This window comes from Brachionichthys hirsutus, chromosome 9, assembly GCF_040956055.1.
Source record: "Brachionichthys hirsutus isolate HB-005 chromosome 9, CSIRO-AGI_Bhir_v1, whole genome shotgun sequence".
NCBI classification, from domain to species: domain Eukaryota; kingdom Metazoa; phylum Chordata; class Actinopteri; order Lophiiformes; family Brachionichthyidae; genus Brachionichthys; species Brachionichthys hirsutus.
Genome location: NC_090905.1, coordinates 2,836,805 through 2,861,061, shown reverse-complemented (window position 1 = coordinate 2,861,061; position 24,257 = coordinate 2,836,805). Strand labels below are relative to the sequence as shown.

The window sequence follows — 24,257 nt, the reverse complement described above, 5'->3', positions numbered from 1 at the left end:
TACCGGTAGTGTCCTTAGCACTAATCAACTCAGAGCTCAAATGTGAAGCTAACAAGCTACCGGAGCCTCCGGAGAAGACGAAACCTCCCACAGCCCGACATGTTGTCTATCCTAAAGAGATGCTTATGGTCTCGTTTAATTTGTGATGAATTTACCACTAAAAATCAGCAAAAGGAAAACCCTCCCCTTCCCCTTCGCTCGAGTCTATTTGTGTCTATTTGAAACTTTCCCTGTCTTAATTCAAGCGGCTGATGCCGAGGCTCCCAGACGTGAGGCTCGATGCTGTCAAGCTGCTGAAGTAAGTCCTTGGACAATTACGCATGTGTCGAATCACTGAAGCGGGAAGAGATGGAGAAACAAAAGAGGAGGGACGCCTAGGAATGAACAGAAGAGTGTGTGCAGCATCACTTTACTGATGGAGAACTGACGGTGGATTCCCCCGCTGCCCGTCTCAGAGCAACACAACCCAAGCCCGCCCCGCCCCGCCCCGCCAGCCGGATGAGCAGCGTGGCTGCGGCGCTTCCGACCGCCTGTGTTTCATCGGGCTGTGAGACACCATTAACCTTTCAGACAAGCTGGTGCTTTGATATCTCAGCTGTTTACAGCTTTCTAAAAGCATTATGTTTCAGGTGCATGGCTGGCTGCACAGACTAAATATAGGCAGGGTGGGAGACTTCCCTGGGATCTCCTCCGAGCATGTGCACATGTGTGTGTGTGTGTGTGTGTGTGTGTGTGTCATGTTGGTTTAGTTGTAGTTTAGGTTTAGTAAATGCACGTTGGTGACGGTTGCCAGAGTATAGCAGTGCAAGCATGCGTGTGTTTTACCTGTGCCTTTGTTGCGGTCCACAAAGCAGTACTTCAGCTCATATTGTTTCAGAATTTCATGCACTTCCTGCAAAGAGACAGACGAGAATGAATAAGAATACAACATCGTCACGAATCACAGACAATTAGTGTTTCAAAGGGCTTGATGAAAGAGAGTAAACAATGTCAGGTGATCTTTTTTAGGAACGGCCCGGTGAATCCAGTCACATCCAAACCGTTTTTTGTACGAGAGCAACAATTCCTGATGGAGCCGGACTAAACAACCACGGCGTTAAAATAATCCTTCAAGCCACGGTCGACGCCCCACATCAGTGGAAAGGTCAGTTCAGCATAAAGCAATTAATATTAAGAGCCACTAGAGACGACAGTTAATGGAAAGTCTGCAGCCGTCAGGACGTGAAAAAAAAAAAGTTTGATCCTCAAGTGCAAGAACGCTGGTGGACGTGCGTGATGATCTCACACTCCTCACTTTGCATGTTCCATCTTTACCATCCTTTACACTCGTCACTCTTCTGTCCACCATTATTGAAGCGTCGAAAAAATAGAGGGAATAAATGAGGATTTCTGTTTTCAAGGGCTTTAGAATTGGGATTGAATGTGAACAAAAGAAGAAAAAAAGTGTCAACAGACTTTCAAGAGCTGATTGGCATTCAGGAGGACGTAGCTGTTCTGTCCTGTCGACGAATGCTGCCAAAGCCCTGCGGATCGGATCGGTGCCAGCAAATGTTGGACATGTTTCATGCTTCCATTCAAAGACGGAGACAAAGAAATGCACTGTCAGTAATTGTAAAGCAACAACTCAACGGTGATACAATGATCGCATTTTACATAAAAAAAATAAAATAAAAAAGATCCTATTTCCAGTCTCTCAAACCTCCATCCAGCCCACTCGAGTACAGCACGCCTCCTATCAGTGAAGGTCAGGCGAGGCAGCCCACGCAGCGGGTCACTTAAAATCACAGCCACGCTGACAGAGAGCGGTTTTTTGTTTTTGGATCATTATCCCTTTTTTTGTGATAATTATTCCAAAAGAGGAAACAGAAATGAAAGAAAGATGAAAAGAACCCTCCAAAAACAAAAGCAATTAACGCTCATCATGCTTTTTTCTCTCATGACAAGTGAAAATCTTTTGAAATGACGCATTCATTACGTCCATCGAGGATGTGTTTTGATCAGCGCCATTTTTTGTGTTTTTTTTTTGCGTTTGCCTGTCCGTCAGAGAAGTTGCACAAAATGTTATGGCTTGCTATGCAACTGGATGGACGCACGGAGCATGTGAGGAAGAGAAGAGTCCAGGCCTGGATGCTTTAACACTGCAGAACCCTGAGGGTAGGTTTTTGCTCAATGGCACACGTCTTGTTGGATTAGGATTAAAATGGCTGGAAACGCCCACCGTTAGATTCTATCACCTGTTAGAGTTTGATTTTAGGGTTCCAAATCACTCAAAAATAAAATAAAAACATACTAGTGCCATTATAAATCACACCCGTAGGCAATTTAACAACAAGGCAAAGACAATAAGAATAAAATAGGATTAAATAATTCAGATGAGAGCGAGGTAGCGCCAACGTGAGAGGATTTAAACAGTTACTGTCCTTCTATGTTTCCTTATGCTGTAGTTTCAGTTTAATATTCCTCTTCCCTTCATGGTTTCGTTGTCTTAAAAGCATGTCTCTGGGAGTGAAAGCCGAGCGTCTGAGTTAACCTAGCGGTAGCAGACTACCTCATACCTGCACTGTTCATTATTCTAATTGAGCAGAAACATTGAATTTCACAGCATTTGGCACATAGGATATTTAAAGACTATTTTAAGAGCACAAATAGTCCTGCCTATTTTCTGTAGCCGTACATTTGACTGAGCACGGGCACGACGCTGCACTTTCCTTTTACGCTCCACACGGTAACGGCATTTACTTTCACTGTGATCCCCATCACACCCCTCTAAGATGCTACAATTAACTTCATTGAGATTCCCGCTACGCTGTTTCAACAGCTTTCTAATTAACGCTGCCGTAATGGCGTGGTGACGCTCACGGGTTTTTCAAAACGGTGAAAGAGTGAAAAAATAAATTGTCCCGCAGATAATCTAAACTCACTAATTTAAGGATGCTGGGTACCGTACCGGTGGTAAATTGGACTATGTGCTGCTTGGACCTAAACAAGCATCGTTTTCCAGTTTCCATTTTTTCCAAGTCACATTATGCATAACAATAGAAATATTCATATTCTAGGGTGTTAATTGTGTAAAATCCTTTTTCTCAACAAGCAAAGACGAAAGAGAATGATTTGAAGAAGTGCTTTAGGGAGAGAGAGGAGGAGGATAGAAGTGGGAGGAGGAGGATTACTCCTTATCTAACAGTACCTGCGTCCTTGACCCCCTGATGACGGAATATAAGAGCGGGAAGAGGATGAAGCTGGCAAAACAACAGCTACTCCCACAGTTTAGTGATTAACATTGAAATAACTCCTTTATTCACTATTCTTTATTATTACCGCCACCAAGGAGGTTATATGGACTGTAAACATAAAGTTCTTCATAGATTTTTAACAAAACTTTATTGAAGGGGTAGAGGAAAGAAACGAGAAGATTTCAGACTAGATCTGCCAGACGAGGGCAGGAATTTGATAAATAAATCTAGTTGTTTCGAGCATTGTTCTTAGTTACAAACATACAAATTTGCAGATTTCCATTGATATTTGATGGGAAAGTCGGGCATGTGAAACAGCAACTGCTGACATGATTTACCCAAAGGATCTTCCTAATCTCACGCAGCATGAGTGACGCAGTTTGAGCCAGACTTAGATGTCTGTGAGACGATGTATTACCTCTTCCTGTGTCTGAAGAGAAGCAAAACGCATTACAGACAAAACTGATCAAATTCACTTCTTCGTGTCAAAGCACCAAGTCCACAGCGTGGCTTTGAACCGATGATCAGACGCTCTCACTCTGCGCTGCAGAGGTGTGCGAACCCCCCCCGCCCCGGCAGAGAAGCTCTCAGACATAAAAGCTAGCTGGCCTCTCAGAGTCGTTTTGTACGGCCACATCGAGGCGCCGGCGACAGCGCCATAATCCGCAGGCTGGACGTGAAAAGTCCTGCTCTTGAATTCTACACGTTTTTTTATTCCATTCCACATTCTAAACCAAGAAAAGAAGCTTCACGCTTGGTTCTTAAAAAAAAAAGTGCTCTAAATTTAATGCCATTCCCTTTTTCATAGAGTTATTTATTTGTAAGATGTGGTGTGTATTTGGATAAAATCTGAACAAGAGAGAGAAGAAATTATGGTCTCACAGCTCATACTGAAAAATATATATTTTCTGAGACAATCTTTCCTTGTAAAAAAATCCCGGCCTCTCGTAACCTGTGGTGGCAGAAATAAAACAAGTGCTATATTGGCTGAATGCATGAATAATGCAACCTTCATCAAGCATAGAAATGCTCCTTGTTATCGGACAGAACAACAGATCCCATCGTCCACCTGGGTAGAAACTCCTAAAATCATTTAAGAAAAAAATTAAACCGTTGACTCAAGGGATGATTAATGGTTTCCCGTCATCAGCGTCTCGCTTCACTAAAAGAAATCTGAAATCCTGTTTCAGACTGAGCCATGAACAGGCTTTAAAGTCAAGTGATCCCATTCCTGCAAGCTGTTGTGCTCTTTGGTAACAAACGGACCTTCATATATGTCTCAATCCTGTCTGACTGGGGGGCGTCTATGCCCCCCCGAAGAGATGCTGCCGACTGGATGTTGTTGACTCCGTGATGGATGGTCGGGAGGAAGTCGGTGCACATCATCTCCCCAGTCAGTCACAGAACTAGAGTGTCCTCCACCGGCTCATTAAACACCTTCAGTTCCAAAATGTCAGAGTCGTGAACCTGTCCACCTGCTCTTTCCCACACTGCCCCCCCCCCCCCCCCCCCCACACACACACACACACACACATCGACGCTAGCAGTGGAAAGCAGAAGATTTGCATCGCTTGCAAAGTGCAAACACAGATTCTCCCGTTCCTGAGGGAAGTCCAGAGGAGGAGGGATAACAAAACAGAGACAAAATGTATTTTCATAATCCAAGCAAGAATTGCTCTTTTGAATAACGCTGAATGATAGCAGTTTAACCAGCGAGGCGTCGCCTCGTAGCGTCTCCTTATTCCTCCCTAGACTTTCAACCAATTAGCCCGGACCGTATTCTTCGTGTACTTGTACAGAGGACGTATTTCCCGTTCTTTCTAGGCTGCCCCTGAACCTTTCATCCCTTCAGTGCACTTCCACTTTCATTTGAAACCACTTCACCAGTTATTCTGTCGGCATTGCTCTCTTTTAGCAGCCTACGAGAATTTGCTTACGTAGGCTATACGTGCAAGCACTTCGGATAATTAACCATGCAAATCGAAATACTAAATAAAACTTCTAGGCTCGTTAATTATAAACTAATATAAGTTAGTTTGACTGAGAACAATCCTGGGGAGTGAAATCCTCCGTCTTCCGGGTAAAGGATGAGCTGCTGCCCCGAGCGGATTGGGATTCACAAGTGAGGGAATGAGGGATCGGGGGGGCGCATCTGCTGTAAATGCAAAGATCTCAAATTCTCCGTTTGTCTGAGTTCATCCTTAGAGACAGGGTGAGCGGCTCGGTTATTGGGGAGGGGCTCAAAGCACAGCTGCTGCCCCTCCCTATTGAGAGGAGCCAGCTGAGAGGGTTCAGGTGTTTGGTTAGGATGCCCCGCGGACGGCACTGAATGGAGGCATGTTGGACATGTCCCACTGGGAGGAGACCCAGGACCCAGCTGGAAAAATGACACCCCCCAGATGGATGGATGGATGGTTGGATGGAACAGCAGCAGTCGCTCATGCAGGCCTGTCTTGAATGCCTGCAGGGTAACTGCGGTGCAAACATCTGCAAAAGCCTGAGCTAAACAGCTAAATCACAAGAAGGCCTACGAGGCCGCTGGCTCATGAGCGATGAAGGTGACGAAGGTGACGAAGGCCGCCCACTGTCAGGAGGGCGTAGGCTATTCCACCAACATCTGCTGGCAACATAGGAACGCACACACATCACAGCATGTACAGAGAGAAGAGGAGGCGGCACATGCTGCTTTCTGACATTTATATGCACTCGAGTTTACCTTTTGTAGCTCGCGCTCGGACTCGCTCCGAAAACGAAGCGTGAATACGTGCACATCGCGCATAGGTCTGTGGTTTTCTAAGAAACACACACCCAACATGCCAGAAATTAATCAAACATCACTTTTATTAAATTCAAATTTAAATACTATTTTTTTAAACTGAGAAGAAGCAGCTAATTTGATTTAATGCACTGTCCAGCCAAACAGTTCGCCACCGCGCTGCCACAGGATTTTAGTCATCAACTCAACACGTCTGAATTATGACATTCAAAGCATCTAAAAGGTTGTAAATATAACGTGTCAAATTTCATCACTTTCAACTGCTCATCTCATTTACAGGTTATAGCTGAAGGTTCTCAGCGCCAATCAGACTCGCAGACAAAAAAGAAAAAAGTTAAATAAATGTGCCGTCTCAGCCCACAAAAGATTCATAATGCATAACCTCGGAGTTCTCAGTTATTCAGAATGTGTTTTAAAAGGATTTAGACTCAATAAGTGGAGTTTTACTCAAACTAAATTGCCACTGATGACATTTTAGTGAAGCCAATTGAGTCGATAAAATGCTAACGAGTTGTTAATAGCTCCTTTTTGAGGGGGATATCATGACAGTAATTTACATCCTTAATCCTCATCCTCTCGTTCCCCCCTCTTCTTTCATCCTTCCTTCATTAGACTCAATTCAAACCCTTTGGACTTTTACATTCCTCCTTCTCTGACTCCGCTCCTCTCTGAGATGAGGACTGTCAGCAGGGCCATATATCTGACACATTGCACCATGGACTCCACGCACTCATAATATATTCAATATGCTATGTCGTGCTCGCTAATGGTGCAGCGTGGATGAAGGGAATGGAAGATGGAGTCGATGGAGTCGGATGGGCATGACTGAATCCGTGAGACGGGTTGAAATAGATGCCTGACAAAGACTTTCCCTTCATCACACATCTGGAAACTTGCGGGACATACTGCATTAAAAAAAAGGAACAGAATAGGAATAGAAATATTGATAGCAATTAGGGCTATTACTGTTAATTATTTTCATGAATGCACCATCTTGATTCCTATAATAGGTGTCAGAAAATAATGCAAAGGCTGCATCACAACTTCCCGGGGATTTAAATGTGTTTTTTTTTTTTTTTTCAACCGGCCAACTGTTGAAAAACCAAGACTCAATTTGCATTTAAAACCGAGAAAACCTTCCTTTAGATCTGAGAAGCTGGAGCGGGAAAACGTTTTGCATTTCTGTGCGAGGAGAGACGTGGACGGATTATTTTGAACGTTTGTGGCTCTTTTTTCATTGCATCTTTCTGTCAATCAGCAGATCAGCAGAAACTTAAAGGCAGCAAATGGGGCATTAAAAAACCTCTCGGGATGTCAATCAATCACCAATTCGCTCATCAATGATTCAGTTATTTTTAATGGAGGTCTTTCTTCAGAGATAAGCCGCCGGAGGTAACACAGGAATCAGAAGTCCTTTAAATGGATGAATTCACATGATGCGTTCAGGGCTTCGGGCTCACCGAACATATCACACATTCTGATTCCTGCGTTGCTGCATCTGACCAAACAACCCCCCCCCCCCCCCCCACACACACACACACACACCATGAAGTCGCACTCTTCCACACTCCCACGTCCTTTTCTCCCTCACACAAACAAACGAGCGCTAAGACATCTCACAAAGCGCCGGTTGTCCTTGGCGGCGTGCCTCTTTCTGAGTATATTTGGTGCTCCAACCCTGAAGGGATGCACCATCAGCACCATCAGCACCATCAGCACCATCGGCACCATCGGCATCTCTGACTCGCTGCCTCATCAAGGTCCAAGTGATGGATGACGCTTAGCCGGGAGAAGCCAGTTATAAACAGTGAACCCGCTCCGTGATCTTTGACAAGAAACACGCAGACAAGGTTATTGCGTAGAATAAACATCAGCGACTCGTCATCTTCTGCCTCTCATCCGAATCTAGAGCAGAAGTGATTCCTCGAGTGATCTGAAGTGCTCCCGTCTTCGGTTTTCACCGTTTGGTTTTTTAGAACAGAAGTGACACAGTGATGGTAAATTGTACAAATGTGCGTGGTGCTGCGAATGAGACACAATAATAACAATTGTTGATTTTTTTTTTTTTTACATTTCCAAAGTAGAATAAAGATTAAAAAAAAGTGTTAATTCAGAAGGAATTTAAGTAATCCTGCTTCCTGACGCAATTCGTTTTGTGCATGCCACAGGTTTTACCGTAATGACAGGACGCCTCACTGACGGGAGGAAAGGATCCATCGACTACTTTTGGAAGAAAGTGCGATGTGAAATGTTCCAAGTATCGTTACACGTTTGATCCAAGCCCTCCTCTCTGATGATTAATCTGAGAACGAGTAGAATAAATCTCATTTCTGATGTTCATGCAGATGCAGATCATTCATATTGAACTCACGGTGTGAAGTCAGGGCGACTCAACTACGACGCGCCGCCGACGCGCACCAAGCGTCGCTTTGCGTAAACGCTCCGAGCTTAAACTGTGCTACTTTGGCTCCAGTTTTCGAGCGTACCTGGTTGGTGGTGTCGGGCGGCAGGTTCTTCATGAGGATTTTCCTCCTGTTGCTCAGCTCCTGGCGAGTTTTGGCGAGCCTTTTCTCGATCTCCTCCGGCTCCAGGTCCGGCAGGTCGCGGAGGCAGATGCCCGAGTCGGAGGGCTGCGCGGCGGCGGCGGCCGCCTCCTCATCCTCCTGCTGCCGGCTCTCGGGGCTGTCCATCTCCGCGGAAAGTGCGCTCTCTCTGGCCAGAGAAGAGGGAAGGCTCGGCGGCTGAATAGATGAGGCTGCCGCCATCTTGGGTAGCTGAGTGAAAAGTGTGTGAGAAGAGAGAAAGAGGGAGAAAGAGAGAGAGAGAGAGAGAGAGAGAGCGCACAGCGCAGGTAGAGCCACGGAGAATAAAACGGATCAGGACTATTTCAAGTGAGCCAAGTACATTTTTTCCTGAGCGCATTACTCTTGAATAATTTAAGCATTTTATTTCCTAATGTTTGCTTATTTGATATCCCAAGTCAAACATAATTCCACATTTACTCGTTCGAACGTGGATCCAAACGGCGCAGGGCGCAGAAGACTCGCGTAATAACGCAGCTGCGTTGTTTGACGGGGCATTTTGCGCTCCACGCAGTTTCTGACGTGCCAGGCTTCATCTCGGACTCCTGGCGACCCCAACTGTCTGCTGAAAGCATCGGAGCCAGTTGAGATCCATCAATCACCGTTACGCAGGCTTAGTATATCTTATATCTCATGCATCGGCCTTTTTAACCTTCTGAAATCCTGTAACCTCCGCATTTTAGCCCCCCCTCCCCCCAAAAAAGCAATATAATATAATACAGGACAGTGGACAGCGCCTCTGCTTTCACCACAGGGGCCCAGAGAGAAAGTTTTTTTTGTTCTATAGTCCAAGAGAGAGAGAGATGCGTTCATTGGTGAAATCCTCTCAACCTACACAGCTCTCCCATTCCCCATGCTCATCATGTAACCATTAATGGCTGCGTGCCCTTCCTCGTTTCCACCCAAGTCATCCGGCGAATGCCAAACCAACGGCCGCAGCCAGCCGAGCCTGCCCACCGTGGGTGGAAAGCTGCTCCTGGCAAGCACGAAGGGAACCGAGCTCCCCGCCGAGTCCTCACGATGCCTATGTGGCTTCCGCCGGCTGCAGGAACCCAAACGCACCAAACCCTCACGAGATGCATTCACACTCACGTATGGGCCCGCAAAAACACGTCAGCCAGAACACGTCAACCCACCCAGGAAATATTTAGAGGCCTGCGAGAGACAGAGAAATCAGCCTCCATGTTCTCTCTCCCTCTCTCGCCATCTGTGTGAAGCGCTTCCTGGCAGATCGGTGTCCAGACAATCGCATGTTGTCAGTGGGTGAAAGCGATCCAACGTTGCCAAGCGGCTGAACCGGTGTAACCGAAGCGTGCCGACTGTAGACGGAGCGTTTTGTGAGCCTCAATCAGGCTCACGCTGAAGAAGAAGACATCTCATGCCATTTCGAACATGCCATTTCGAACTTCCCGTTACCTCTGGCAGCATCGCTGACTCAGCGAATCTTCTGTCTGCACCGATCAGTCAGAACATTCGCACCGCTGACCTCAATCCAATCCGTATCTGAGGGACGTGCTGGACAAACAAAAGCCGGATTCACGGAGGCCCTACCTCGCAAATCACAGGAATTAAAGGGATGTGGGGGAAACGTTGCAGCGCCGGATGTCACAACACGCCTTCAAAGGCGCACCGTCCATGTCTTGGCGTGTGTGGACTTGTTTCTGGCAGCGATAAATGGATATACGCAATATTGGTGTTGAGGTTCTAATGTTATGGCTGGAAATCCAGCCAGCAAAGTGGCCTGCAAATGAAGCCGGCATTCATCCTGTACACAAACTATATCCCAGCTGAAAAGCATTCAGAAGAGGGGAGCATTTCATCTGCTGACAGATTGGGGGGGGGGGCATGAATCATTGAGCAGTGGTTCTCTGAAAAGACACCGAGGACTTGCTTGTCATATTCACAGGCTGGTTTCGGAGACGCATGAATCACTCCACTAAGTGCTAAACAACATTTCCACGGGAGAACAATTAATGTCCCCCCCCTCCTCCTCCTCCTCCCCCTGACAAAAAACATGCACCGGCCCTCATTCTGCACAATAAAACACGCACACTCACGCACATGCATTAACCCACGTCAGCCTCCGGCCTCTCAAACTGCTTTACCAATGTGTGAGTCAAAAACCCCATCATGGGAGAGACAAAGACGTCGGGCCCCGCTCCACCTGAAGCGCCGAGGCCTCGCTGGGGCTTCAGTTGTGCCAGCGAGTGATTCACAGCCTCTTTGGAGCAGGTGGGAGTGGAGACGAGGAGGAGAAAGCGGGAACGCATTTGCCTCTGCTCGCCGGGATTGAGCGTGCGAGGGCGTGGGTGGGGGGGGGGGTGGATGAACGGGCAAAGCAGGCACCTGGGATGACACCAGTAGGCGTGAGGAGGAGAGGGGGGATGGATGAGGGGGTTCCTAAATGTAAGTAGTTCATTGTGCGTGGGAGTTTGTGGTGAGCGAGCGCGCGCATGTGTGTGTGTGTCCTTTGTGATTGAGGACGTCTCACTCTCACACTTCTGTCTGGAGTACTGTGGCTCCGATTATTAGCCGCTGTCACTATAAATGATCACTAATGTAGTCTGTTGGGCACGACATCCTTTCTCTCGGAGCCATTACATGCGGCCTAGTAAAAACAGCTGACCTGAACCCACAAGGACAATGTGCACGAGGGTTCCCTGTCCTAATTACAGTGGTACCTTTTCACCGGAGTGTGAATCAGTAATGAGAGAAGTACATCTATTCTCTAGGACTTGTCCGATCCTTCCCTGATAGATTGTACAATCCCCCCCCCCCCCCCCAAGGTTTGAGCTGTGTCATCAGTATTTTAAAACATGTTTTTCCACTGGTTTTTAAGGAAACCAATGCGATGGCACAGAAAGCAAAGGATTTAAAGGTGCTATAAATTGCTTACATGGAATTCTTGATGACTGGATGATTACGCCGCTACTGTAAGAGGCCTTTGGGAACCGGGGCGACTCTGGACTACACACAAAATATGCTGCTGGTGCATGTCTCCTGAACCGGGTTGGCAGAGATAAGGCTGACTGAGATGACCCGAGGGTGCCTGGACGCGGAGCTCGGTGCTCTAATTCACAGCGATTCCTTGGCAGGGATCTGCAGACAGCTCGAGAGGAAGAGTGGGATGGGGGGGGGGGGGGGGGTACAGCGACAGCAAAAGCGAGACAAAGACAGCGCCGTGTCACAGAGGTAGAAATGAACACTGACAAACTGGTAAGGTTTATGGAACATGGTGGAAGGCGGACAGACGGACAGGAGGAAGCTCCATCAGATCCCAGCGGCGTACCAAAGGTCTGGGTGTCTATATCAGAATGGGAAACTTGGGCGCGTCATGCAGGCTTACGGTGGCAGATGTTCCGCTCTGAGTAACAACCTTTCCCCATCAGTGTGGGATGTAAAAATAGGATTCATAAAAGTGTAATGGGGAAAACTCAAAAGTTAGCAAGAGCCAAACCTCATCATTTTAAATATGTCTGTGACTGATTAAGAAAATCGTTGACGGTTCAAAATGATAAAACTATAAAAGAAAAGATGCAAATTAAGAGGTCACATTTGATGCATCTTAAGATCCTTTCTGCAACACAGCTCATAGATTCTTTTTCACAACATCAAAAGTTTCTTTTAAACTAAAATTCTTACACAACAGCATTATTAAGAGGAACAAAACTGGTTGACAATGTGAAAACGGTGTAAAAATTCTACCACAAATGAAACTTTTAACATCCATCGTTTTGTTTCTGAAGGAAAACCGCAGCAACTGAAGACGGCTACTTTATTGTCGTCTCTTTCCATCTGTGGCTTGTTTCATGGCTCTGTTGGCCGGATGCACCACATCAGAATGGACTCATAAATAAGTGATAAGAAGTTCTTCCCTTAGCCTGCAAAGAGCTTGAAACAGGAAGAAACAACCCTCTTGTGAAGCTAAGTGCAGACTCATATATTCTACTACAGCCTGTAGGATTTTAATACATAAAGCATGCTATTAAATTACTGTAACAAATTCTGACTATCAGTAGAACACATGTTTTTACTTATCAGGGCACATGGATCTCCAAAAGGGGCCATTATGATTCTGAGGGTATTTCTTTTTGTTTTTTACAAGTGTAAAATGTTCCTGTGTGAACCTTAAACCCTTTAAGTAGCAACATGATCAGTCGTAAAAAAAAAAGAGAAGAAGAAATTAAAAGAAGACGAGTTTAGTGTAAAATGAATTTTATCACATTCACATTGCAATAAATCTCAATTAGCTAAGTTTATATGATACATGAGGGGGTGGTGTAGACATGTTCCTTCAGTACGCTAATTAATGCACTTCAAAGTGTTCGGTATACACACGTACTTGTTTACAACAGTTGGTAAATACTGTTAAGTAGTTCTCCCATAAAAAATAAAAAAAATGCTTTAAACAAATTCAACTTGATAAAAAAAATTGCTGCAATGCACAAATGCATCTCAAAATATATTTGCAAATCTTCATTCGATCAAAAACAAATTGGATTCCGAATGCTGTACCATAAGTCAAAAAGGAGTGGAGGTTCCTCTGGTCAGATGCAGTACCACTATTTTCTCACATTTAAAAGTAGAAAATAAACGTGAATATTTTGAGGACACTTAAAAAACAAACAAACAAACAAACCAACCCACAGACCTTAAAAAAAACTAAAATTCTGTCTAAAAAAAAGTGTGTATTTTATTTTCCAAGCACCGACTTCCATCCAATATGGACCTAAAGAAAAACACATTTAAAAAAACAAACAAAAAAAATTCTTAACATAAAAAAATATGAAGTGTACAGGACAATAATAGGCATCTGTGACTCTGTATGTACATTTACGTAATGGAGAAACAAATAGACATTTGTGAAACAGGAAATAAACAAATGCCACGCTGGTGTGCTTTTGACCGCTGAATAATGGAACCCACACCGTGGGGGTGGGGGGGGGGGCGACTCTTCATCACAATAAAATAAGTGGATTTCTCAATTCTCTAATACCATTTTGAAAAAATACATTAATGCATTCAGTGGAAATGTTCTCCTTCACTCACACTCGCACGCTCTCACACACACATTTTGTAGAAAATACATTTTCAGTGGTTTACCACAGAGGAGCCGACAGATTGGTGCGGCCTCCGTACATCAGCAGCGATCCCACGATCCAATCGCCAGCCCCGTCGTCGCCGGAAACGAGGCTCCGTAACGCAGTGCGCCTTAGCGCATGCAGTCCCAGCTTGGCCTCAAAAGACTATAAAGTTTGCGAGGAGGGAGCGAACAGCATCGGTGCTGCTTTTAAAACGGGCAGCGCTTAAGGTCTCTGTGAATCTCTCAGGACCCCCTCGGGGGGGGGGGGGGGGGGGGGGGTCGCACACCAAAATCCTCAGCAGCGTCTAAAGTCAGGGAGATTTCCCTTTCCCTCCTCCCATCCCCAGGAGGATGCCTCCGTGTCCAGAATATGGATGCTCTGCACAGCAGGTCCCGTGTTCAGAGCTGTGAATGCAAAAATATAAAAGAAACATGTGCTACAGGTCAAAGGTCGCCTCACCTCGCCGCGCCGATGCAGGAGGTGAGCGCGGCTCTAACCCAGATTCACCAAACAATACCTGAATATTTTTGAAGGAGCAGATCTACTTGTGCGATCACTGCTCATCAAAAAAAAAAAAAAAAAAGAATCTCATATGGGGAGGATGGCTCAGAATTTCTGGTAACAGGAAATGAAGGGAACGTGAAAACGGACCAAGCTGCTAGATCCGTGAGTTCCTGTGATGAAAAGTCAGTCCAACATTTACATGATCTGTTGTCTTAAAAACGCAAAATAAACACAAGCAGACGTAGATTTGAAGGGAAACCAAAACTAATGAGCCGCATGAAGCGCTTCCTCTCACTCATCGTGTTAGCGGCGGACGATTCAAGCCCAAAAATCTACCTCTTCAATAAATAGTAGAAAAATAGTATGTCCTTCTTTAAAGTGTTTCCTCTTATAATTGTATGAAGATTGTTTTTTTTCCTTCCCTACATTGAAATTCAGAGACACGTTTGAAAAGGTCCAAATGTCTTCCCAAAGCGTCGCGTCGTGGAAGGCCGGCAGCGGCTCATGGAGAGGAGCGTCAAGCTGCAGAACCGAGGGCGAGGAAAACGGGACTAAAAGGTTTTACGTTCGATTCCGTGTTTTCACTTGTTTTGTGCTCTCACACAGTCAAAAAATTCCTTCCATAAAAAAAAAAAATCTTTATTTCACTAGTCCAGGTAATTATAGCGCGTAAACCTTAAATACACTCGCCGGACTGGATCTGAAAACAACAGGTGAGACGGAGATGTTGCCGAATGGGTTCCAGTGACGCCGCGGGTTTGAGTCTCCGTCCGTCCGTCCTTCACAGTACCTTCCGGCGTGCTGTCAAACCAAGCGCACGCCTCGCCAATCCGAGAAAAGATCAGCACTCTGCGTCGACACTGTGCACCGTCACCGCCGCCTGCAGGTGGTGCATGTGCAGCGGGTGGTGGTGCGTGTGCCGGTAGGAGTGGAACTTGTGGCTGAGCAGGGCGGCCGTCTGAGGGGGCGTGTCCAGGTCCAGGTCGTCGTCGTGGTTGCCCACGTCTACGCCCGCTGAGAGCGGGTCGTTGTTCCCCGGCGGGTTCTCGCTGTCCTCCTGCGGACTCATGGTGCTGTAGCCTGGAGAAGAAGAGAAAGAGCGTGCAAAGGTTGCTTTCACTGGATTCACTATCTCTTAGAGACGATGATGATGTCGTGGATTTACACGATCATTTTTGTTGGGTCCTGAGAAGATCCGTACGTTAGCAAAGAAGCCCACAAAACAATACGCATCATACCGCAGGGGTTCCTACATATTTATGACCACGTCGCTGCAAATGTGCCACATATGTTTAGCCTAGGGAGATGGAATTATACGCCGGGGGCGGGGGGGGGCAGCACTGCTGTCACGGAGAAAAGAGATTACTGGGTCAGAGAATACGATGGGAACATCAATCTGTTGTTACGGTTTGATCGCAAATGTCCCAAACAGATTCCCCAAAAGGAAGCAACGAGAGATTGAAGCGGTGAGCACAGGCGGGGGGGCCCAGATGGAAAAGAGTGGCGGCAGAGAAAGGGTGGGATTACAGGAGAAGAAGGGACGGAGACTTCAAAGAAGCTCCAGACATGGACGGTGCATATTTAAGTCCGGTTTATCCCTCTATTCCTCAACGCAGGAGCCGGCGTTCCAGGCAGGCACGCTAACCGTGGCCCGCTGACGGTTCGCAGCTGCCCCAGGTGAGGACAGCAAATCCCCCCCCTGAAGGTCAAGAGATTAGCCAGAGAGCCGGTCTAAAGCAGTCTGTTATTGCACCTTGGAGACACACGATATCAAATATCATGATTGGACCGTTGAGACTTCTGGGACTCTTCTTGGATCAGCAGGGGATGAGTCGAGGATAAATCCGGGACAGGATCCAGACAGAGTCCGAGACAAAGTGAATGATACGTTAGCGACTATTTATTAAAGCCCGAACCAACCGTCCGTGCACGTTTCTCTTAAGACACAGCTGAACGAAAGACTGTGTTGGAGATGAATTACGGAGTCACTTAAAAAGATCAAACAACCTCCCTCCGTCCAACACGTCTCCGGTTTATTGGGCACAGAACAGAACCCACTCCCACTCGTGTCTTTGTTTCACTCCAGCCCATTCTCCTCTCTTTGCACGTGTTTTTTCTCTGTCGTCCCTTCTTATGCAACAAGTGCTGCAGACACTCCGCTGCCAGGAAATGGAGTGGTGTAGGCAGTGAGAGCCTGTGTGGGTGGAGCTGGCCGTCCACGCCGCTCCCTTTGCGTCAGTCTCCTACGGGTTCTACAAACGACCGTGGCGAGAAAATCTCCCAGAGGCGCTCTGAAGCCGAAGTCGGTTGAAGTTCCATCAGTTCTCTTGGGTCAGCAGCATGAGTTTTAGGCCCAATTCTCTCTGAATTAACAAACCCCGTCGAACCCGCACCTCTGCCCCAGGGGGAGTTGGGTAAAAGAGCGAGGAGGCCATGTGGTTATATTTACAACGTCATTTTAAATTGAGAGTTCCTGCAGGATGGAGTCATTTCACAACTCATGAATCATTTTAGACTGAACTATCTGATGCGCAAACACTAAAACGACAAATACCGGGGCCCGATTGGATAACATGCAACCAGTAGCTTCAGAATAGGAACATGTACAGCACCGCTACTGGATCTCAGGGACATCACACGTGTGCGTTCCTCACCGTGGTCGCTCTCGGTCCCGGATCGCCCCCAGTACCGCCGCCTCCGCTCCGGAGTGTGAGTGTGCCGCTCGATCACCGCAGCGATGAATCGGGTGTTGCTGACTGAAAGGGGAAAGAGGACGTCTTAACGGAAAGGAAAGCGGTCGCTGAAGCGGGTTAACCGTTAACAGGCGGCGTCCTCGCCACTGTTTGAACACGTTGCGTAAAGGATCGCTACTCCACGGGCTCTGAAACACGTCATGTCGGAGATGATCCGCCTTCTCCTGCTACACTCACTGATTCCTCTGTCCTCGTGGCTGTCTTCGTCCCTCTCGTCCCGCTCGTTGTCCAGATTGGACATTCTCACCGACATTTCTGGAGCGGCAGAAAACAAGAAAAGATGATCGTGTCGATCATGTGAAGTCTAGGGCCCTCGAAAAACAACGGGTCGGCTCGGACCTCCGGACCTACCCTGAGCTGCCAGCGGGGACATGTGCTGGTGGGACCGTCTGTGGATCTGGTGCCTGTATGCATACACAGCCAGCACCAGCACCATGATGCATCCCATAATGCCCCCGGCAACCGGCCCTACAGGGGCGCTCTTGATCATGTTCAAAGATGCCACCTCCTCGTCTGTGAAGAAGAAAAATAAATAGCAAGACAGGGAACGGTGAGGAATTTCATGGGGAGTTTTCAATTTACGGCTTAAGAACCGGCGACATGACGAAATGAAACGGCGCGTCCTCCTTCGCTTTTATTCTCACATCAATGTCAGACTCCCTGCTTTCAACGGGAAACAAATGAATCACAGTAGCACCAAAGAAAAGCTGTTTTTACTCACCAAGGAGCCCCATGCCGTCTGCGTAGGGACTCTTGGCGCCGACGATGCCCCCGAAACACTCCTTCTGCAGGGCGCAGTATGGCTTGTCGAGGTGAGTCTTGCCGTCGCTGTCCACCATACACCACTCACAGTCCAACACACCGTAACAGTCACTGAAACAGAATGTCCACCAGCAGGCTTTATAGCGCCAATTCAATATGGACAAAGACCTGACATTTATAGGGAGTAGTGTCACAGTGGAATCTCTACAAAGCTGTGTGTTTAGATTAAATATGCTCAAACAATAATACATTAATTGATCACTGATCACATGAGCAGGGAGTATTTTCTCACTTTGTACCACTAGGTGGCAGTGTGCTGATCACAGGGACAAAACAGTCATATGACCTCACAGCAAACACAACGTAGACCTCATGACAGACCTTATACCTGTGTGTGTGTGTAGGTGTGTGTGTGTAGGTGTGTGTGTGTGTGCGCGCGTGCAGTTCAGCATCTTCACCTGCTGGTGTACCGCTGGCTGCAGCGAGTGTTGATGCACTGGGGCAGCGTATCGAGGAGGGCGGGGTCAATCACGTTCAGACTGACGGGCTCGTGGTGCACCTCGCAGCTCGGGTTCCTGTGTGACACACACACACGCACACATACACACGCAATCGTAAAACACACACGATCATAAAACACACAGGAGGTTGGAGGTATTCTGACTATTATTGGTCAAAAACAAGTTGAAGATCTAAATAAAGATAAATCAAAGCGCGAGTCCTCAGAGCAAAGTCTTCAGTGCGTCAATTTATGCAAAGCAGCTCAAAGAGGACAAAAACGGATGCTGCTCGACACGGAACGCAGGCGATAACGCGACAGGGAAAGACGATAATTGCACATCTTTGCAGAAAAAAGGAGGAAGTTCCACTTGAAACATTGGCATGCTGTCAAGGGCTGCTGACGGCCGATGAAAGGAGGAAACAAGAAAGAGAACAAGAGATGTGAGAGAAGGAGACTGAAGGCAGAGAAAGGGGAGTGAGGAAACACCCACAGACTTTAACTAAGCCCCCCCCCCCCCCCCTCTCTGGTGTGTTTGGAAATTACAGATTTATGTTAAAAATACATAAACTTCCATAAAATCAGACTGACCCCAAGGATCAAATGTGTTCGTAATATTTTAGGATGACAGGAGGCTTAAATAGTTTAGGTGCCTGCTTTTACACTGACCTGTTTTCAGCATTGGTGAGGTTGCCAGTACACTCGTTGACCTCCAGGGGGCACTCACACGGACACTCGCATTCATTCTGCTCCATTCTGAAAGACGCACCAGCAAAAATAAACAAATAAATAAACACCAAGAGGGTGACACTGGAAAGCATCGTCTTGTAGCCGCGTCTCGTCTTCAGGAACGCGGCCGTGTTGCGGCGTGAATGAAGAGAGAGACACCTGTGGCAGTTGAGGCAGAGCCGGTCCACGGTGCTGCAGGCGCAGAACGCCAGCGAGTCACACGTCTCGTTGACGATGCCGGCAAAAGCGTTGGTGCCGGGGATTCGAGTCAGACGATACTTAGAGCAGTGGCTGCCGTGGACCAGGTTGGTTAGGTCCCCCTTAAAAGAGGAATATACTGTCAGCGCAATGTCCCCCCCCAGCGGGTAGCAGGAGGGTTAAGAAACGTTTTTAAACTATTTAAAGAAAGAGGCGAGAAAAACAACAACAATAATTATAATAAATATATATCAAACCAGCCACACTTTAGAAAAGTGTCTAAAAGTAGCACAAAGAAAGTGATATGAGGCCTTAGATCTTTAGATTGAATTTGTGAGACGCTCCTTAATCTGCACCTTGTCGCTCTAACAGCATGCATGAATAAAATTGTACTTAAATACTTTAAAGTTGTGAAACTGGGATAATCCATCAGATTATGGGGAAACCCTTCAAGTGTGCAACTCCAGGTAAAAGCACAAGGTGGCAGCATTACACCACATTTCGTCTGCCTGTGCGCTCCTCCTGAAGCCACTGTGACATCACCCCCCGGCTCACTGTTATGCTGGTGTTGAACTTGTAGAATCGCTGCACGGTGCGGTCGCTGAAGCTGTTGCACAGGTTCTTCTTGACGAAGTTGGGATGGTTCAGGATGTCGTTGGCGACCAGCGGCTCCTGCCAGACAGACAGACAGACGGGTGGACCAACATGAGACAGGAGAGGACGGAGGCGCGTTCACTTGTGACTCCTTTGTGAGCTCTTGCTCCTTTACCTTGTGGGTGATGTGCTGCTGCTCTGCAGGGGCGTGGCCTTTGGGGTCGATGAGAGTGGGATGAGCGACCAGGTACCCTCTGTCCTCCATTATGAAGCACCTGCAAAGTGCACGGCAAAATATATGCAAAGCTGTCAGTCTATTTCATTTTGTTTGTACGTTTTATGTAAAAACAATGTCACACTCTTACACTGAACATCGTTTCTCTTCCCTCCAGCATTTCATACTGTGCACCCCCCCCCCCCCCCCACACACACAGACTTAATTCGACTTCTTTCAAACATTCTCGCATCTTCCCCACACCCCCCCTTTGAGCTAATCCTGTTTTATATGGCTCCTGCACACCATCAGAGAAAGAAGTAAAGAAGTGGCGGGGGGGGGACTGACGGGGTAAAGAAGAAGGGGGGGGGGGGCAGGGGAGGAGGGAGTTGGAAGAAACAGGATGAAAAACAAAAAGAGAGCCATAAAAAAAAAAACTGAGGACGGTAGCAGCGTCACATCTCTGGCAGGAATGCCGCGATAATCAGCTTATCTCTTCTTCCCTCTTTCTCTCCCGACTCAGCACGTCTTACTCTGCCTCGGTCAAACAGAGGTTTGAACAGAACACACAAAGGAAGAGCCAGAAGAAAGTACGAAACAACGTGCACAAGGGAATTCAATCAAAACGAGGGGGAGGGCTGGCCCAATCCGTCCCCATTCCCACCTGATCTTGTTGCCCTTGTCCTGGTTGCAGATCGGCAGCAGATCCAGCAGGACCTTGTAGAAGTAACGCAAGGTGAAGTCGATTCCCATCACGGCGATCGCATAACCAGGAGCCATCTGAGAGCTGAAGGAGACACACGAACGGACCAGCTGTGTAACACTCAGGCTCAGCGGGACGGTGCGAGTATAAAAGACACACTGACTGTCAACAATCTCGTTTAGCCTTCTTCAAATTAGCGCTCGTCTTCGGGGGGGACTGAATGGTCGGCTGGAATGACTTCCAGAGACGCTTCGGCTCGGATCAGCAGTAAATCTGTTTTATGGCCGGCGTCTATAGGAAGCTGCTATTTGTACTGCGACTGTGTAAATGTGCAGCAACAACCTAGCGTGCCGATCACGTAGCGCAGAGAACATTAGCATTCATTCAGCTTGACCGCCTTTCTGTTTGTTAGCATTTTGCTTTTTATCTCTACCAACGTGCGGGCGCTCTTAGCGGGTTTTTTGGGGGGGGATTGAAAACCGGCGCCTGTTGCTGAAGACAAACGATACGAGAGCAGCGAGGCGTCACGGAAACCAGCGATGCTGCAATGATGGTTTCTTCTTCTTCTTCTTCTTCTTACCTGGAGGCATGGATGGTGTGGCTGATGGTGACAACGTAGCCAGCCCCGCCCACATCCAGGTACGGGCCTGTGAAGGTGACGAGGCCGGGGTTCGCCACAGCGTGTTGGTACCTACACACAAGCAGAGGATTATAAATGTCAAACAATAAAATTAATCTAGAGACAAATACTCCAACAAAAATCTACGCATGCACAGTATTTCTGCAACTCACACACACACACACACACACACACACACACACACACACGCACCCACACACACCCACCCACACACACACCCACACACACACCCTTCTCCCCTGCCTTTCCCCTTCACACCCTCGGGCCTAACCATTGTCTGCGAGTCGGGTCAAAGGCTTTGTCCATCAGTGATCCTGGATAAATCCGGAGCACCCCACTGGGCGTTGCTATGTAACGGCGCACAATGTAGCAGTTGAGGCTACTCATTTCCATTAGTGTCATCCACTCATCCGTGACGTGACTGGTTGCCATAACCTCGTTCCTGACAGAGGACTGCGAAGAGGACAGGATGGTGAACCGGAGGAGGAACAGCAAGGGTGGAACAAAAAAGTTAGAGAGGTAAGGAAGTGTGGAGGGGGGGGGGGGGGGGAACAAAAGGTTGAGGAAGAAATAGAAGAGAAGGAGAAAAGAGTGATAATATGGATATGGCTTAGACTCTAAATTGGCAAAAATGTATGTAGCTAGAGACAAAATACTCCAAATACTCCATTCAAACACATCTGAACAGAATTATTCTACTAAATTGCTGCTAAAGGTACTAAATTATACATGTATATATATATATATGTATAAATATAAATATATCAGCTGTGAAACTAGAATCATGAAATAAATAAAGGGCACAATTAACACTAAAACCCTGAAAAGTTTGAAAGGGGTGATGAGGTCACTGTAGGGGGGGGGGCTTTAAGACTAGCCTGGGAATCAGAGCTGGGACCCTTCTCTCCCCACCCCCACCCCCAGGACAGGAATGCACACAGACTGCCAATCCGGCGCCGGGTTTTGTTCCCTTCTTAAGGATGCAAAGCTTCATTTGACAACCAGCGGTAACGCTTGGCTTGAAACACGAGGTGACGCTGGAGCACCTTCAGGCCCGGGTTGGCGATCAGCCTGGTGTTGTCACTCAGGTAGGCGGTGTAGTGCTCCACCATGCGCTTCGTCTCCGGCTGACTGAGGTGCTCGTAGGGAGAGGAGAAGCTGCCAGCCGCCAACATCACAGTGGGGGATTCTGGGAAAGACACCGGAAGGCAAGAAAGGACAGTCAGAGTAGGTTCATGTATTTCTCCGGTGGGGGGGGGGGGGAGGGGGCTTTGTGTTTTTACGCCGGTCTTACCGACTGTGGCAAGCTGCTTGAAGTGCAGGCAGGAGCCGGGCTGACCCAGCAGGTCCAGGCGATGGTACAGCAGCTTGGAACTGGGAGCTGTGTTCAGGTTCTTCAGGTGCTTCACTGGGATCTCCGGCTGCACGTACACGATGCACAGGATGAACGACGTGTCCTGAACCTAGGAAAGACAAGTGCGTCTGCATTTTTTAGAACTGCGTTCTCCCAAAGCCGGAGTAGCTGTGACGCTAAGCACAACTCCACGTCCCTTTGGCTCGTCTTCTCAGTGTTTAGCATCAGCAATCATAGGAAGCGTTCCAAATCTCCCATGGAGATGAATGTGTCCGGAGCAACAGCTGCTTTCACAACACAGTTTCTAAATGAACCCGTGCATGGCTGGTCTGGTAGCAAACCTTGAAATCTCATCGTGAAATTGTTTTAATACCCGAAAGTCCAGTCACATAAAGGCGTCCCGGGACATTTTGATCTGGAAAAAGTTAGAATAGCATGGGAAAGAAGGCACCTTTCAGTGTTTTGGCGGGTTTGTTAAAAAACAGGACGCTGTCAAAGTAGAGTTTGATGGAAAAAAAGTGAAATCAAAAATGCTTCATTTAAGCCTGTCTGTTGTCAGAAAAGAGGGAAAAAACAACAACTCCTGGATGGTGTGATGTTTCTGTCGCTGGTTTATTCCAAAAACATGTCACTTAAGATGCTGAGAGGAAAACCAGATTTGAGCGACAGACCGTTTATAGTTTATAGGCCAACTAATGTAGGAGGCGGAGGCTTGTTGAAAATATGAAGACTGGGAACATACATCTCTACACCGCTGTTGAGACAGTCTCGTAATGATCAAATAGAACAGTTATTGTCCCACATGAAGCCAGATCATCTTTTCACCTACCAGTTTCCAGGCGTAGCTGACATTGTACGCATCTTTTCTGTTGTTCCGGAGCCGGTTGGTGTGCCAGGACAGGGAGGAGTTGACCGGAACAGCGATGACCTGACTGCCCAGAGGGAGGCTGCAACATAACAGCATTAAGTTACTGACTCCACACATGAAATACGCTCTGTGTGTATCCACGGCTGGAGGAATTCTGCCTTTGGATGTTTTTTTTTTTTTTTTATGTCGACCTTAGAAGAGATGTTACGCACTTCCTTCTCCTTTCCTACCTGAGGATGTTCTGTCGGACAGCAGGGAACCCTGGGATATTCTCGTAGTGGATGATGTCAGTGTGCAGAGGCGGCTCGGTCATCAGGTAGGGCCGCGTCAGCGACGGATGCATCAGGGTGTAACCTGGGGAATTAAACGTGTCGACGAACGTGAGATCGTTAGTTAGTTAGCATGCGTGGGCTTAAATGTGCGCAGAAAGATCGTGGCTATGGAGGAAGTGGGGGTGCAACCCCCCCTTGTTTCTGTGTTACTGACCTTTGTTGTCAATGAGGAACGTGTAGGAAGCCAGTGAGTCTTGGTAGTAGGTGACGTCCTCCAGGATGTAGGCCAGGTTGACATCCACCCCGACAACACCGAGGAGCAGGTTGCCAAAGTAACACGGGCGGCTCACGGTCATAATGAACCCTGGAGGAAGTAGGAAAGGAGGAAGGAGAACTTTGTGCAAAGCCTTGGGGTGGTTTTAGGGACAACGTCAAGATAAATTTCATTCACTACTAGAGATGAATTAGCTCAGAAAGAGCCAACCGGGCGAG

At 47.4% G+C, this 24,257-nt stretch overlaps 2 protein-coding genes across 2 annotated transcripts in view; both read right to left on the bottom strand.

The window, feature by feature from the left end:
• raver2 (ribonucleoprotein, PTB-binding 2) overlaps positions 1-8,844 on the bottom strand; it is a 33,118-nt gene extending 24,274 nt beyond the window's left edge. Inside the window, exons 1-2 of the mRNA XM_068743758.1 lie at positions 8,496-8,844; positions 826-892 (exon numbers count right to left, since the gene is read on the bottom strand). Coding sequence (XP_068599859.1) covers positions 826-892; positions 8,496-8,774 — 346 coding nt within the window. The 5' untranslated portion in view covers positions 8,775-8,844. The remainder of the gene's footprint in view (positions 1-825; positions 893-8,495) is intronic.
• A 3,951-nt stretch (positions 8,845-12,795) lies between these two features.
• cachd1 (cache domain containing 1) overlaps positions 12,796-24,257 on the bottom strand; it is a 35,894-nt gene continuing 24,432 nt past the window's right edge. The window contains exons 10-27 of the mRNA XM_068743222.1: positions 23,980-24,129; positions 23,724-23,847; positions 23,455-23,572; positions 22,566-22,734; positions 22,318-22,460; positions 21,543-21,724; positions 21,212-21,322; positions 20,593-20,715; positions 19,890-19,989; positions 19,676-19,792; positions 19,082-19,242; positions 18,863-18,949; positions 18,153-18,269; positions 17,654-17,805; positions 17,284-17,445; positions 17,110-17,187; positions 16,834-16,935; positions 12,796-15,259 (exon numbers count right to left, since the gene is read on the bottom strand). Coding sequence (XP_068599323.1) covers positions 15,021-15,259; positions 16,834-16,935; positions 17,110-17,187; positions 17,284-17,445; positions 17,654-17,805; positions 18,153-18,269; positions 18,863-18,949; positions 19,082-19,242; positions 19,676-19,792; positions 19,890-19,989; positions 20,593-20,715; positions 21,212-21,322; positions 21,543-21,724; positions 22,318-22,460; positions 22,566-22,734; positions 23,455-23,572; positions 23,724-23,847; positions 23,980-24,129 — 2,435 coding nt within the window. The 3' untranslated portion in view covers positions 12,796-15,020. The remainder of the gene's footprint in view (positions 15,260-16,833; positions 16,936-17,109; positions 17,188-17,283; positions 17,446-17,653; positions 17,806-18,152; positions 18,270-18,862; positions 18,950-19,081; positions 19,243-19,675; positions 19,793-19,889; positions 19,990-20,592; positions 20,716-21,211; positions 21,323-21,542; positions 21,725-22,317; positions 22,461-22,565; positions 22,735-23,454; positions 23,573-23,723; positions 23,848-23,979; positions 24,130-24,257) is intronic.